Raw genomic sequence first — 15459 nt, 5'->3', positions numbered from 1 at the left:
AAATCACCTTCAATCCCATACTTCCTTATTTTCTGCAATAGCCTACCGTGGGGCACCTTATCAAACGCCTTACTGAAATCCATATACACCACATCAACCGCTTTACCCTCATCCACCTGTTTGGTCACCTTCTCAGAAAACTCAATAAGGTTTGTGAGGCATGACCTACCCTTCACAAAACCGTGTTGACTATCGCTAATCAACTTGTTCTTTTCAAGATGTTTATAAACCCTATCTCTTATAACCTTTTCCAACATTTTACCCACAACCGAAGTAAGGCTCACAGGTCTATAATTACCAGGGCTGTCTCTACTCCCCTTCTTGAACAAGGGGACAATATTTGCTATCCTCCAGTCTTCCGGCACTATTCCTGTCGACAAAGACGACATAAAGATCAAGGACAAAGGCTCTGCAATCTCCTCCCTGGCTTCCCAGAGAATCCTAGGATAAATCCCATCTGGCCCAGGGGACTTATCTATTTTTGCATTTTTACAAAATTGCTAACACCTCCTCCTTATGAACCTCAATTCCATCTAGCCTGGTTGACTGAACCTGAGTATTCTCCTCGACAACATTGTCTTTCTCCAGTGTAAACACTGACGAAAAATATCCATTTAACGCTTCCCCTATCTCCTCTGATTCCACACACAACTTTCCACTACTATCCTTGATTGGCCCTAATATTACTCTAGTCATTCTTTTGTTCCTGATATACCTATAGAAAGCCTTAGGGTTTTCCTTGATCCTATCCGCCAACGACTTTTCGTGTCCTTTCCTCGCTCTTCTTAACTCTCCCTTTAGGTCCTTCCTGGCTAACTTGTAACTCTCAAGTGCCCTAACTGAGCCTTCATGTCTCATCCTAACATAAGGTTTCTTCTTCCTCTTGACAAGTGCTTCAACTTCCTTAGTAAACCACGGTTCCCTTGCTCGACAACTTCCTCCCTGCCTGACAGGTACATACTTACCATGGACATGCAGTAGCTGTTCCTTGAAAAAGCTCCACATTTCGATTGTACCCATCCCCTGCAGTTTCCTTCCCCATCCTATACATCCTAAATCTTGCCGAATAGCATCATAATTGCCTTTCCCCCAGCTATAATTCTTGCCTTGCGGTATATACCTATCCCTGCCCATTGCTAAAGTAAACATAACCGAATTGTGATCACTATCACCAAAGTGCTCACCTACATCTAAATCTAACACCTGGCCGGGTTCATTACCCAGTACCAAATCCAATGTGGCCTCGCCCCTTGTTGGCCTGTCTACATACTGTGTCAGAAAACCCTCCTGCACACACTGCACAAAAACTGACCCATCTATAGTACTCGAACTATAGTATTTCCAGTCAATATTTGGAAAGTTAAAGTCCCCCATAACAGCTACCCTGTTACTCTTGCTCCTGTCGAGAATCATCTTTGCAATCCTTTCCTCTACATCTCTGGAACTATTCAGAGGTCTATAGACAACTCCCAACAGGGTGACCTCTCCTCTCCTGTTCCTAACCTCGGCCCATACTACCTCAGTAGATGAGTCCTCAAACGTCCTTTCTACCGCCGTAATACTTTCCTTGATTAACAATGCCACCCCCCCCCCCCCCCCCTCTTTTACCATCTTCTCTGTTCTTACAGAAACATCTAAATCCTGGAACCTGCAACAACCATTCCTGTCCCTGCTCTACCCATGTCTCCGAAATCGCCACAACATCGAGATCCCAGGTACCAACCCATGCTGCAAGCTCACCCACCTTATTCAGGATGCTCCTGGCGTTGAAATAGACACACTTCAAACCAGCGTCTTGCTTGCCGGTGCCCTCTTTTGAATGTTTAACCCTATCCCTGACCTCACTACTCTCAACATCCTGTACACTGGGACTACAATTTAGGTTCCCATCCCCCTGCTGAATTAGTTTAAACCCCCCCCCCGAAGAGCACTAGCAAATCTCCCCCCCAGGATATTGGTACCCCTCTGGTTCAGGTGAAGACCATCCTATTTGTAGAGGTCCCACCTACCCCAGAATGAGCCCCTATTATCCAGGAAACCAAAACCCTCCCTCCTGCACCATCCCTGTAGCCACGTGTTCAACTCCTCTTTCTCCTTATTTCTCACTTCGCTAGCACGTGGCACGGGTAACAACCCAGAGATAGCAACTCTGTTATTTATTTAATTGTCTACAACTGGATGTGGCTCGGTTACGGAGCTTACATTTGATCTGTTGGTGATGGAATCGCTTAGCTCTGTCTGTAGCGTGCTGCTTCCACTGTTTGACATACAAACAGCTTCACCAGGTTGACATCTTTATTTTTAGATTTGCCTGCCTGTTCCTGGCATGTCCTCCTGCATTCTTCATTGATCCAGGGTTTATCCCCCGGCTTGGCGGAAATGATAGAGTGAGGGATATGCTGGGCCATGAGGTTACAGATTGGAAACAATTCTGCAGCTGGAGAATCATGAATGCCCAATTTTGAGTTGCTCAATCTGTTTGAAATCTATGCCATTGAACATGGTGATATGGCCACACAACACAATGGAGGGTATCCTTAATTTGAAGATGGGACTTCGCAAGTACAGTGCACTGGCAACTCTTACCAATAATGCCTTGGACAGATCCATTTGTGATAGGTAGATTGGTGAGCTCGAGGTCAAGTAGATTTTTCCCACTTTTGTTGGTTCCCTCACCACCTACCGAAGACCAAGGCTAGCAGCTATGTCCTTTAGGAGTTGGCCAGTGGTGCTACCAAGCCATTCATGCTGATGGACATTGAAGTCGGCCACCCAATGGCAATGGTGGTATGTGGGACATTGTCTTTAAGGTATGATTCCATGTTTATGACTATGTCAGGCTGTTGCTTGACGAGTCTGAAACAGCTCTCCCAATTTTGGCACAAGCCCTCAGATGTTAGTTGGGAGGACGTGAGGACTTTGCAAGATTGTCGGGGTGGGTGTGCCTTTGTCATTTCCGGTACCTAAGCCGATGTCAGGTTTTAGACTTCATAGCAGCTAAGCCATTTCAGAGGGCGTTTATGACTGGATCTGAAGTCACATGTAGGCCAGATCTGGAGTCACATGTAGGCAAGATCAGGCAAGGGTGGCACATTAGTTAAACAGATGGGTTTTTCCGACAATCGACGTTGATTTTGTGGTCATGATTAGACTAGGTTTTATTGATTGAATTCAAGTTCTCCCAGCTGCCCATGGTGCGATTAAGCCCAAGTCTCCAGAACATTAGCCTGGGCCTCTAGCTGAGTAGTCCAGTCACATTACAACTACGCCATTGCCTCTTCTGATCTCCAATATTCTTAATGCAATAAAAAAAATGTTGTGCTTAGTTATGATCAATAGCCACCTTGAATGGCCTATTAAAGTTTATGACAGCCAAAATTGACTTATTTATTAATATGGTTTTGTAAATCTCTTAGTCTGTTTGACAGGACCTTGTCAAAAAGATGGTGTAATACCTTATTTAAACTATTCAATACGTCTGCGTTTTACCACAGGAGGTTCAATTGTCATTGACTGTCATAAGGAGATAGTTAGATTCTCTCTCAGCAGAGATGGTCATTACCTGGAACCTGTGTGGCGTAAATGTTACTTGCTACTTGTCAGCCCAGCGTGGATATTATCCAGGTCTTGGCTGCATTTGGGAATGGAGTCAGTATCTGAGGAGTTGTGAATTGTGCTGAACATTGTATAGTCATCAGCGAACATCCCCAGTTCTGAACTTATGATGGAAGCAATTTAAGAACATGCAGTCTCCAACTCATCATCCGTAATATTGAGTGTATCATTGTTGCTATCTCTCTTTACACTCACTGAGCAGTTATACTCTCAAACATATCACGTCTTCAGCATATTCACATGGCACATCTGTTGAATTTCCCTTCCGTCTGGGATTCTGATTGCACACTTTTCCTAATTGAGCTTCTTTTTTAAAATAAATCTAACGTACCCAATTTATTTGTTTTACCAATTAAGGGAGAATTTAGCATGGCCAATCCACCTGCCTACACATCTTTGGGTTGTGGGGGTGAGATTCTCGCAGATACGGGGAGAATGTGCAAACTTCACATGGACGGTGACCCGGGGCCAGGATCGAACTTGGGTCCTCGGCGCCGTGAGGCAGCAGTGCTGACCACTTGTCCAGTTGACTTCCACGTTTTCCCTCAACAGATTCGCCAATGGAGTAGCTACTGTTCTCAAGTTAGTTAGGGGCAAACATGTGGTAGAATTTACACATTCTGAGGAATTATTGTGGGGACAGGAATGTCTGTTATTGCCTTGAATTTGGATTTTCTTGGCCCATATAATATGCCTCAAATGAGTAACTATCGCCATAAGTTACTTTTCCTTCAGCAAACTCACATTTTGACAAGTTTATCACTAGATCAGCCTTTTTTGTCTGTCAGAGTTCTCAAATGTTTAATAGGGAAGCGTGCTCATAGCATGACAGAATTTCACATTCAGTTTGAGGGTGAGAAATGTGAGTCTTATACTTAAATAAAGGCAATTACAAAGATGAAAACAGAGTTGGCTAAAGTAGGCTGGGGAAATAGGTTAAAAAAAATAAGACAGTAGATAAGCAGTGGCAGATGTTTGAGGAGATATTTCATAACTCTCCAAAATTGTATTCCATTGAGAAGAAAAGGCTCTACAAAAAGGATGAACCATTGTCACTAACTAAGAAAGTTAAAGATGGTATCAAATTGAAAAAATACAAACTGGCGACTCAATATTGGGAGACAAGGAAATGGTGGAGACTTAACAAAAGTGTTGTATCTGAGGGTCGGTTAGCTCAGTTGGCCAGTCGGCTGGTTCATGATGTGGAGCAACGCCATCAGCACAGGTTCAATTCATATCTGGCTGAGGTTATCCATGAAGGCCCATCTTCTCAACCTTGCCCCTTGCCTGAGGTGTGGTCATCCTACGTCTAAATCACCACCAGTCAGCTCTCTTTCAAAAGACCAAAGCAGCTTATGGTCCTCGGGGGCTATGGCGACTTTTCATTTTGTATCCTCATGGTAGAAGACACTTCTACATCCAAGAATAGTTGAACATCAAGGGATAAAATGGAGGGAAGCACTTAAAACAATCATTATAACAAGAGAAAGAGTACAGGAAATCTATTGGAAACAATGACTAAAACATTCCTTGGCGCAGAGGTGCTTAAACTAGGGTTTTTCATTTTCATTTAAAAGAAGGGTTGTAGAAAAAGTGGTTGCATTTGGTTGTAATCTCCACAATTCTCTACAAATGTAATGCCACTATTCAAGAAAAGAGGGAGACAGAATCCAGGAAACTAGAGGCTAATTAGCCTTACCCCTGTCATTGAGAATATGCTGGTATCCATTATTCAAGAAGTATTAGGAGGACATTTAGAAATTCATAATCTATACGAAGAGTCAGCATCGTTTTGTGAAAGGGAAAATGTGTTTGACAATTTATCATAGATATCTGATGATATAACAAGCAGGGTGGATAATGCATAACCAGTAGTATACTTGGATTTCCAAAAGGCATTCAATATGGAGCCACATACAAGGTTAATGCCCAAGAACTGATGATGTTGGGGGTAATATATGAACATGGAATGAGGACTGAACAACTAACAGGAGGCAGAAAGCCAAGATAAACACTTTTAGTTGGTCAAACTGTGATGTATAAGGTGCTACAGAGATCAGGGCCGGGATTCTCCCCTACCCGGCGGGGCGAGGGGTCCCGGCGTTTTGGAGTGGCGTGAACCACTCCGGCATTGGGCCGCCCCAAAGGTGCGGAGACGGGGCCAAGCCCTCACATCGAGGGGCTATGCCCGCACTGGAGTGGTTCCCGCTCCGCTGGCTGGCGTGAACGGGCTTTCGCGCCATGCCAGCCGGGGCCGAAAGGACTTCGCTGGCCGGCGTAAATCCGCGCATGCGCCAGAGTGTCAGCGGCTACTGTGCTCACCCCAGTCCACGCCAGCATCTCCACATCATGACTTACAAGCTCAGTTATGACTTGGATGAATATGGTGATGAAAATGAAGCCAGTTTTCATATTGCTGGTTCAATTTTTTAATGGGGAGGTGTGATAAATATAAGAAATTGTCATACTTTACAGTTTGTGTTTTTTCTGTAATATTATTAAAACCTAGGTTAGATTGCATATAGATAGTATGTCCGCCAGAGCTGTGATTAAAAGTGAGGTAATCAGTGATTTTTGCTGGGCAAGTGTTTAGCTAATTGATATTAAACACCATTTTACCTGTTTGCAGATAGAGAGCTAATTTATTGTTGTAACAGAACAAATCAAGACATATCTTGTAATAAGGGACAAAAGAACGCCATGTGCTTTGAGTGCAGCTGGTGTAGCTAATGGAGGGGTCAGGCCATCTGGAAAAAGTAGTTGTTTCCAGGCCTCTAAGGGGAGCAGAATGTTTTCAGCTTCGTCCTAGAGAAGGGGTTCTCTCTCCAAGGCTCTGTAACAAGGTAAGCAAGTAAAACCCGGTCGTTAACTTTATACATAAGTGATATTTGAAATATATGGATAGCTAAATTGGCTGGTAGAGGCTGGTTTCAGGAAGCAAGTTACAATGTTGTAACTGTTAACTGTTTCTTTGTTGCTAATGTGCTTAATTCTGTGGTCAAGTTAAAATTTGTTTCAATATAAAAGATGTCTACTGATCAGTGTTATCACTCCTGTGGTGCAGTAACATTTCCTCGTTGGGTTCTAATCTGGGACCTTAACCAAAATCGGTCTTCTAGTCTGGATCCATGACAATATATTGTGGCTAAATTTGCTGCCGATAAAAAATAAGTGGGAAAGCAAGCTCTGAGGAGGACACACAGAGGGTGGGTTCTCCAGAACAGCGACTAAGTGCTCCCACCGGCATAAAAATGAGAGTGACAGCACCAGTGGTGCTACGAGTGATCCTGACGTGCTGTGCTATGACATTTGGAATGTTTTTTCTTTAGCTGAATCGGCTTTTCCATGCCATTCCCTGGCATACCAGGATCCATGCTGCAGCTGAAAGGGGAAAGACCTAGGCCGGGATTCTCCCCCAACCGGTGGACGGGCCAAACCACTCCGCCAGCCGGCGCAAGTTGGCGCATGCGCGGGAGCACCAGCGTGTTCTGGCGCATGCGCAGAACTACTGGCGTTATCCCTGCACATGAGAAGGGGGTTTCTTCTCCGCGCCGGGCATCGTGGAGCTTTACATGGGCTGGCGCGGTGGGAAAGAGTGCCCCCACGGCACAAGCCCACCCGCAGATCGGTGGGCCCCGATCGCGGGCCAGGCCACCGCGCCTCCCCGAGGACTCCTCAGGCCACCCTCAGAGCCAGGTCCCACTGATATGGACCTTGTCTGGTCCACGCCGGCGGGAATGGCTGAAAACGGGCGGCCGCTCCGCCCATCGGGGCCCGGAGAATCGGCGAGGGGGCCACTGCCAATGGCCCCCCGATCGGCTCGACGTGATTCCCGCCCCCGCCAAAAAGCCGGCGCCGGAGAATTCGGCAGCCAGCGGCGGAGCAGCAGAGTGGGATTCATACCGCCGCCCCCCTCCCCCCCGACAATTCTCCAATCCAACAGGGGGTCAGAGAATCCCGCCCCTAATCTCTCGAACTGGTCCTGCAGCTCTGAAAGGGCACTTCGATCCCAAAAAGCCTCTGCAGCAGCCCCCCTACCCCTGATCATTGGCATCCTCCATACTAATTGCAAGAAATGGCACAACCCCCCTCCCATGCCAGCCCCTTCACCCCCCAGTAGACCCCCCACCACTCAGTAATCCCCAGTTCTCCCCTCTTTTTTTTTCTTTTGGACCTTGGTAAATAGGCAACAGGTTTAGATAAAGGATCTGGATCGGCGCAGGCTGGGAGGGCCGAAGGGCCTGTTCCTGTGCTGTAATTTGCTTTGTTCTTTGTTCTTCAGCCCCTCTCAGCAACCCCCTCAATGTCACCCAATCCCCATCAGCCCTCCCTCTCGGTACTCCATTTTAGGCCCCGGTCCTTGGCAGTGTCAACCTAGCACCTTGCAGTCTGAGAGGTGGTAAGTACCCTGCAAACAATTGCCGCCAGGGTGCCGACCATTTTTACATACTGACTGATTGTTAAAAGTATTCAAAAGCTGCAGATGGGGAGAGCAGCCAAATGAGCCCCATCTCAGGAAAGACCCTGACCTGACCACCTCCAGCCTAGCACTAGCTAGGTTGTGGAGGCGAAATCCACGCAGACGCTGCTGGAGCAAACCCTGAGACTCGCATCGGGAATTCTGATTTTGGCTCGATGCACCAATCATGAATCCCACTTCTAGCAGGAGGATACCGGCCGGTATCTGCAAAGTCGTATGAATGAGTGAGTGGGCAAAAATTGGCAGAAAGAGTGAAAGATATAGGCTGAAATTTTCCGGCCCCTCCTTCCAGCAAGACCTTCCGATCGCGCCAATGGTGAACCCCCACGCCATATTTCCCACCGGTGGAGTGTGGTGCAAAACCTGAAGGTCCCGCTGCCAGTCAAAAGCGGGCTACCTCCTCCACCAAGAAATATGCCGTGCAGAGGCCGGAATAGCTTGCCCATAAGGTATGTGAGGTTATCCACTTTGGTAGGAAAGATAGAAAAGCAACATATTATTTAAACAAAGAATGTTACATTACAGAAAGGAATCTTGGTGTACTTGTACGTGAATCACAAATGGTATTATGCTGGTAAAGTATGTAATTGGGAAGGCCAGTGGTATGTTGACCTTTATTGCAAATGGATGAAGTATTCAAGGCGGGCAGTCTTTTTATAACTGTATCAGACATTGGTGAGACCACACATGGAGTACTGCATACAGTTTTAATCTTATTTAAGGAAGGATTTATTTCCATTGAAGGCAGTTCAAAGAAGGTTCACTTGGTTGATGGCTGGGTTGAAGGGATTGCCCTAGCAGGAAAGATTGCGCAATTAGGCCGATACCCATTGGAGCTTGGAAAAATGAGAGGTAATTTTCTTGAAATATTTAAGATTCTAAATTGGCTTGAAAGGGTAGATGCGAAGAGGATGTTTCCCCTCCTGTGAGAATCTAGAACCCGGGGCACAGTTCCAGAATAATTACGATGGATGTGAGGAGGAATTTCTTCTCTCAGTGGGTCATGAATCCTTGGAATTCTCTACCCCAGTGGGCAATGGAGGTTGGTCATTGATTGTATTCAAAACTGAATTATACAGATCTTTGATCTACAATGGAATCGATAGTTAAGGGGGAAGGTAGAAAAGTGGAGTTGAGGCCATGATCTGATCATCCATGATATTGATGGACTGAATGGTCTAATCCTGCCTCTGTTTCTCATGTTCATATAAAAGCATGCTCCGCTACATAAGATTGAGAGTGCATTTGCTGGAAGGTTGAACTCCAAAATAGCAATGATATTGTCAAATTAGTATTGTATGGAGATTGACATGATGATCTGTCTGCTCTTCATACTATCGGTGGATGTTAACTGAGTGTGTGCTAAAGCTTACATCAATGGTGTCCACCGAACACAATTGTGTGAGTGCTTTGGATGTACTTTTGGAGCTTTAAGAGCCCTCATAAAATCTAAAACTGGGTACTTCCAAGCCCATTATGTTTTGGCAGATATGGGAAAGCAAAAACCTGTTTTACATCGTGTGCATTCACGATATGGTGAGTGCAATATTTGTTCTTAACTCCTCAGCAAAAGGTAAAATACTGGATACTTAAGGTTTCACCATCAGGCCTAATCAATTCATATTATCATATTATCTCAACATAACTAGCTTTTAACATACAGTATTTGTATTATTGACGTACCTAGATTTTCAGTAATTTACAAGATTCTTTTGAGGATGCTAAAGTTAAATGACATTGAAAACAGTATGGCCATTATCAAGGGATCTCCAAATGTAGTGAAAACGAAATTACGTGGAAATGTATTGAATATTTTGGCCTTAAGAGAAAAGAGTAACTTCTCAAGTATTGAGATATGTCTTGAACCCATGTCCAGTCATTTGTTTTTACAGTATGCACATTTGTTTCCTTCAACAGACCACCCCGCACCCCTAGTCGCTTTAAACTTTGAGGCCTGATTACAGTTTCATCAATTTAAGAGTAAAAGTTGATGTAATCAGAAAAAATATAGTTTTTTTTTGGCAATACTTTACTTCCACCTTTTTTAAAAACTGAATTGAGCTGTTGGTATTAGTTTTCCTGTTTTATCAAAGTATACAGAGGCTGTAATGCTTTTTAATCCCATTTGCTCTAATTGGACCTTCTATAGAAAAGAAACAAATTACTGGCTACCTCTGCTCTTGGTAATAAAAATAGCTGGAAGGAATTTTCCTCTTGCTGACAGACTATGGCTTTTCATCTATGCACTGCTGACTGACTTGTCTCCTCTGTGAAACCAGCTATTTCCTGATTTTCCACGGTAGGGCATAATTGGTAGTTTATGTAACATTTAATTCATTACACAAGAGAATCTCTTTCTGTCAGTCATTTTGGTTTAGATGAGAATTAGAGTGCTGCAATTATCTAAACACTACCCTCATGCAGAATATGTAGCTAACGAGGTGGTCATTCTGAGATGGAAAAATAAAATGACTCCCGGTTTCTTCAAAACACATGAATGCTATAGATGAGGTAACTATTTTTGTTGCAGAAAGATGTCAGAATTCTTTTTAATGAGCAATTAAATAATTTCCAATTCTTCACTGCATTTTTTCAAACGATAATTGCTTCCTGGCCTGTGACCATTTTGTCTTTTTTTAAAGATCCCAGAGCCTTATTTCGTTAGAGATCCCTATACATTTCTCCTAACATCAGATTTTGCAAAGGTATTTCAGTTTAAAGCATTGATATGATATGATATAAATACTATAATCTTCACGCATGTTGTCATCAATTAACATTTTTATTGAACTTTAACCTGGAAGAGTGAATATGAAAAATATAAAGGAATAATTAATCTCAGCATGTTGCAGAAAAAAATGTATTGACCACAACTAACATTTAGCTTAATTTTACAGACTGCAAGGGAAGCACATTTGCTATGAATTTCCAGAAATCTTAGCTGAGCTCGGATGTGCTTGCATTGTCAAACAGAACATTGACCCTTCACTTTGATGCATATTGATCATGACAATCTTTCTTTTCTCCCTCAGGCCATGGAAGCGCACATACAGAACCTTGGACAAATGCCATCTCAGTTGCTTATTGAGCCACATCCACCTCGAAGCTCTGCCATGCACCTGGTGAGAAATAATGTGTTTGGAATCTGCTTTACCTGAACTACGCCTGGTGTGAAAACAAAATGCCGGGTTGTAACAGACAAGGAAGGCACAATTCTACAAAGTAGAAAAATATTGAACGATCATATCTGGTTGTTGCCACAAAACCATTTTTACAATTAAAACTACAATAAACTTAATCACCCATCCCCAAATTAGGAACAGCCCAGAATGCTTCAGATATCTCATTTAACAAATAAAGCATCATCAGAGTAGATCTTTTGAATTTGCACTGAAGTTTATCTTTGAACAAGAGTGTGTGTCTCTATTTCAGTTTTGAAAGTTAATGCATCGCACATAATTTAGTATCCATTCATTTTAATTAATTATTTTCAAACCTGCACCTCTCTTACTTACCGCCATTGAAAAGTAAGCATTTCTTTTCTTCCCTCTTTACCATCCTGACACCATGGTGTGAGAGTTATCACACAGGCATGGTTACTGTAAGATTAAAACTGGTGATCTAGGGCGGGATTCTCCCCTACCCGGCGGGACGGGGGGTCCTGGCGGGATGGAGTGGCATGAACCACTCCAGCGTCGGGCCGCCCCAAAGGTGTGGAAGTCTTCGCACCTTTAGGGGCCAAGCCCTAACATTGAGGGGCTAGGCCCGCGCTGGAGTGGTTGGCGCCCCGCCGGTCGGCGGGAATAGCCTTTGGCGCTACCCCAGCTGGGGCCGAAGGGACTTCGCCGGCCGGCAGAAGTCCGCGCATGCGCCGGAGCGTCAGCTGCTGCTGATGTCATCCCCGCGCATGCGCAGGGAGGGGGTCACTTCCGCCTCCGGCATGGTGAAGACTATGGCGAAAGCGGAAGGAAAGAGTGCCCCCATGGCACAGGCCCGCCCACCGATCGGTGGGTCCCGATCGCGGGCCAGGCCACCATGGGGCACCCCCCGGGGCCAGATCGCTCCGCGCCCCCCCAGCACCCCGGAGCCCGCCCGCGCCGCCTGGTCCCGCCGGTAAGGTAGGTGGTTTGATCCACGCCGGCGGGAGAGGCGTCACAGCGGCGGGACTTCGGCCCATCGCGGGCCGGAGAATTGCCGGGGGGGTCCTGCCGACCGGCGCAGCGCGATTCCCACCCCCGCAGAATCTCTGGTGTGTGGAGACTTCGGGAGACAGCGGGGGCGGGATTGACGCCGGCCCCCGGCGATTCTCCGACCCGGTGGAGGTCGGAGAATCCCGCTCCTAATCTGTAATAATGGATGAACAGGAAATAGGTACTGATCACATGCTTGACGGTGAGTGAGAAACTGTAGAAAGGGGCAGTTACTCGAGGGAGATGGCAAAGGAATATACATGGCGAGGGGAGAAAGATATCTAGGGACTACCTTTGCTAAACAGTCTCTGAGAATATAAGTTAACAGTATTAAAGATTTACAGTATTAACAAGATTAATAATAAAAGTCATGGAAGAGAGTGAAATATAAAGGATAAAAGTCAAGAAAAATCGAGAGGGGGTAGTAATAGATATTAATAAGAGTTAAAATAGTTGAGCAGGAGAGACACACAATGCAGAGGAGATAGAAATACAAAGAGGTACAATATTTTAAAATATTTAAGAACAAACAAAATAGTTCTTCCTAATTGCTGTAATAAAAACATCAAATGTAAAAAAAAATTCTGAAGAAAATAAATGACTATAGTCTAAGACAAAACAAAAAAGATAATATAATAATATAACCCTGAAAGACAGCAAAAAATGCCATTCTCTTGTTGAATTTACAATAAGGATTCTCAAATGAGCAAAACCGTGGGACACCAGCAAACGATGTTGCCACCCATCCCCATCACATTTCAAATGTCATCGCAAATTTTTGTTGCAAATTAAAAAAAGGGGGAAAAATGTACAAAAGTCACCCAACAAAATGGTGGTTAGCATCAATGCTTCACAGCTCCAGGGTCCCAGGTTCGATTCCCGGCTGGGTCACTGTCTGTGTGGAGTCTGCACGTCCTCCCCGTGTGTGCGTGGGTTTCCTCTGGGTGCTCCGGTTTCCTCCCACAGTCCAAAGATGTGCGGGTTAGGTGGATTGGCCATGCTAAATTGCCCGTAGTGTAAGGTTAATGGGGTGATTGTTGGGTAACGGGTATACGGGTTACGTGGGTTTAAATGGGGTGATCATTGTTCGGCACAACATCGAGGGCCGAAGGGCCTGTTCTGTGCTGTACTGTTCTAATTGATAATATCTTAATTAATACATGAGCCCAAGTGGGAAATTTCAAATTTCTCTTGCACATCTGACAGGCGCCAAGTGGACAATCAAAATGGAAAGTAAGACCCACCTGTGGACTTCCTACCCCAATTTGAATTTCAAATTGCACCTGAAGGTCTCAAAGTCCTTCCTTAAATAGACAATTGGGCTCTGGTAATGTCATCTGGTCCCTACGGCAATAATAACCTGAGGCATGAGCATGGGAGCCCTATGGATGCCCTGCCTGATCACAACTGTCAGGAAACGGATTTAAGGCCAAAAGAAGTCCAGAGATGTAATTATTATTACTTTTGATTCCTTGTGCACTATGACCTTCCTCCAGCAAACATTGGCCCTTTCCTGCTTTTGGCTTTACGACACTTCCCTGTCCCTGATCATCACTAGAACCCCTCCCAGGAGTCCATTTGATTCCTGATGGCCACGCAACATCAACTGTTGGGCAGCCATTTTCAGGCTTTGTTTTAGATCTTTCTCGGATATCAGCTAGCAGCATGCTATTGAAGCATTGCTACGGGGGCCAGTTTAGTTCACTTGGCTAGACAGCTGGTTTATGATGCTGGCAACGTGATTCCCATACAGGCTGAGGTTATTCATGAAGCCTTTGCCTTCTCAACCTTGCCCCTCGCCTGAGGTGTGGTGATACTCAGGTTAAATGATTTAGCTCTCCCCCTCAAAGCGGAAAGCAGCCTATGGTCATCTGGGATTATGCGACTTTACCTTTCTTATTGAGGCCGAGCATTAAAATTGACTGTGCATCCTTGTCATTACTCCTGCAAGGGCCAGTTATTCACTGTGGCCATGTTCCTTGACTGAGACTTGAAAATCAACCCTTGCATGCTTATATTGACAGATTAACTTTCGCATTGACACTTAGAGAAAGTAAGTCAGAATGAGATCTATGCACTGAGAAGCAATTATATCCTGATCTTATCCACAGTTTACGTAGCATAAATTAAACTTCAAATTAAAATTTGAAAGGGCAGCTCTGGGGGTTATTCCACCTCTGCCCCCCCCCCCCCCCCAACCAACAACCACAGCATGTTTTATGGTGGTGGAGGAGGTGGCACCTCATTGGCCGCCAGCAGAATCTTTTCGTCCCGCCGATGTGTACGACATTTTGCAGGGCTTGCCCGTCCTGCCACTGGGGAACCTGCCATGAGGCGTCGCCTTTGGCAGGATTGGAAGATCCAGCTGGCAGGAAGGTCTGGAAAATCCTGCCCACAGTTTCACTTAAGCTGAAAAATACCTTATACATTATGTAGTTTAATATCCTGTCCTTAAAACAAACTGCGTGGTCTTCCCATAAGATGATGGTAAGAGCACCGTAGAAGGTCTCTTAGTGTGGTTTTGAATGTGTACATGTACTAGAACCTGAACTTTGCAGGTAGTTACAGCTGTCTTCTGGTTGTCTAAGAAACAACAAGTACATAGATTGATTGCTTTGACAAAGAGTCATCCAGACGCGAACTGTTCGCTCCCTTCTCTCTCCATCGATGCTATCAGACCTGCTGAGATTGTCCAGTGTTTTTTGTTTTTGTGACATAGATTTACTGTTTACAGTGCTGACCTAACAGACTAAGTTACCATACTGCTGACCTGCAGGAGGAATGTCACTATAAATTCTTTGCTTTGTACCGTACATATAGATTAGATGCCTGATTTGAACAATTCCTTTTCAAATCATTTTGCCCCCATTTTTTCTCCATCCTCAAGGGAAATGGAAGGATATTTAATTAACATTTAAATTCTCATTCATTATAATGATGTTCCAACTGCCATTTAAAACATAACCAATCAAAAGACTGAAACTGTTTCTAATTTTATTTTACTTCTGAAATTAAAACAAGATCTACATTATCATTAGTTCATATCCAATGTATTTAGCATAATAGTTGGGATAATAGCCAGCAGAAAAGTAAAGTGGTTGATGATGTCTGGAGGAAAATTAGAGGTAGGCAAAGTCATATTTACCAAGCAGAAGGAGAGAAAGGCAAAAGGCC

At 44.6% G+C, this 15459-nt stretch overlaps 1 protein-coding gene across 12 annotated transcripts in view; it reads left to right on the top strand.

Moving 5' to 3' along the window:
• nbeaa (neurobeachin a) overlaps positions 1-15459 on the top strand; it is a 1044979-nt gene that overhangs the window by 987790 nt on the left and 41730 nt on the right. For all 12 annotated transcript variants that reach the window (XM_038817846.1, XM_038817850.1, XM_038817848.1 and 9 more), the window contains one exon: positions 11128-11217. In XM_038817846.1, coding sequence (XP_038673774.1) covers positions 11128-11217 — 90 coding nt within the window. The remainder of the gene's footprint in view (positions 1-11127; positions 11218-15459) is intronic.

The sequence above is a fragment of the Scyliorhinus canicula genome, chromosome 14, assembly GCF_902713615.1.
Source record: "Scyliorhinus canicula chromosome 14, sScyCan1.1, whole genome shotgun sequence".
Lineage (NCBI taxonomy): Eukaryota > Metazoa > Chordata > Chondrichthyes > Carcharhiniformes > Scyliorhinidae > Scyliorhinus > Scyliorhinus canicula.
The sequence above is the reverse complement of the archived record's forward strand: the minus strand, read 5'-3'. Positions and strand labels throughout refer to the sequence as shown.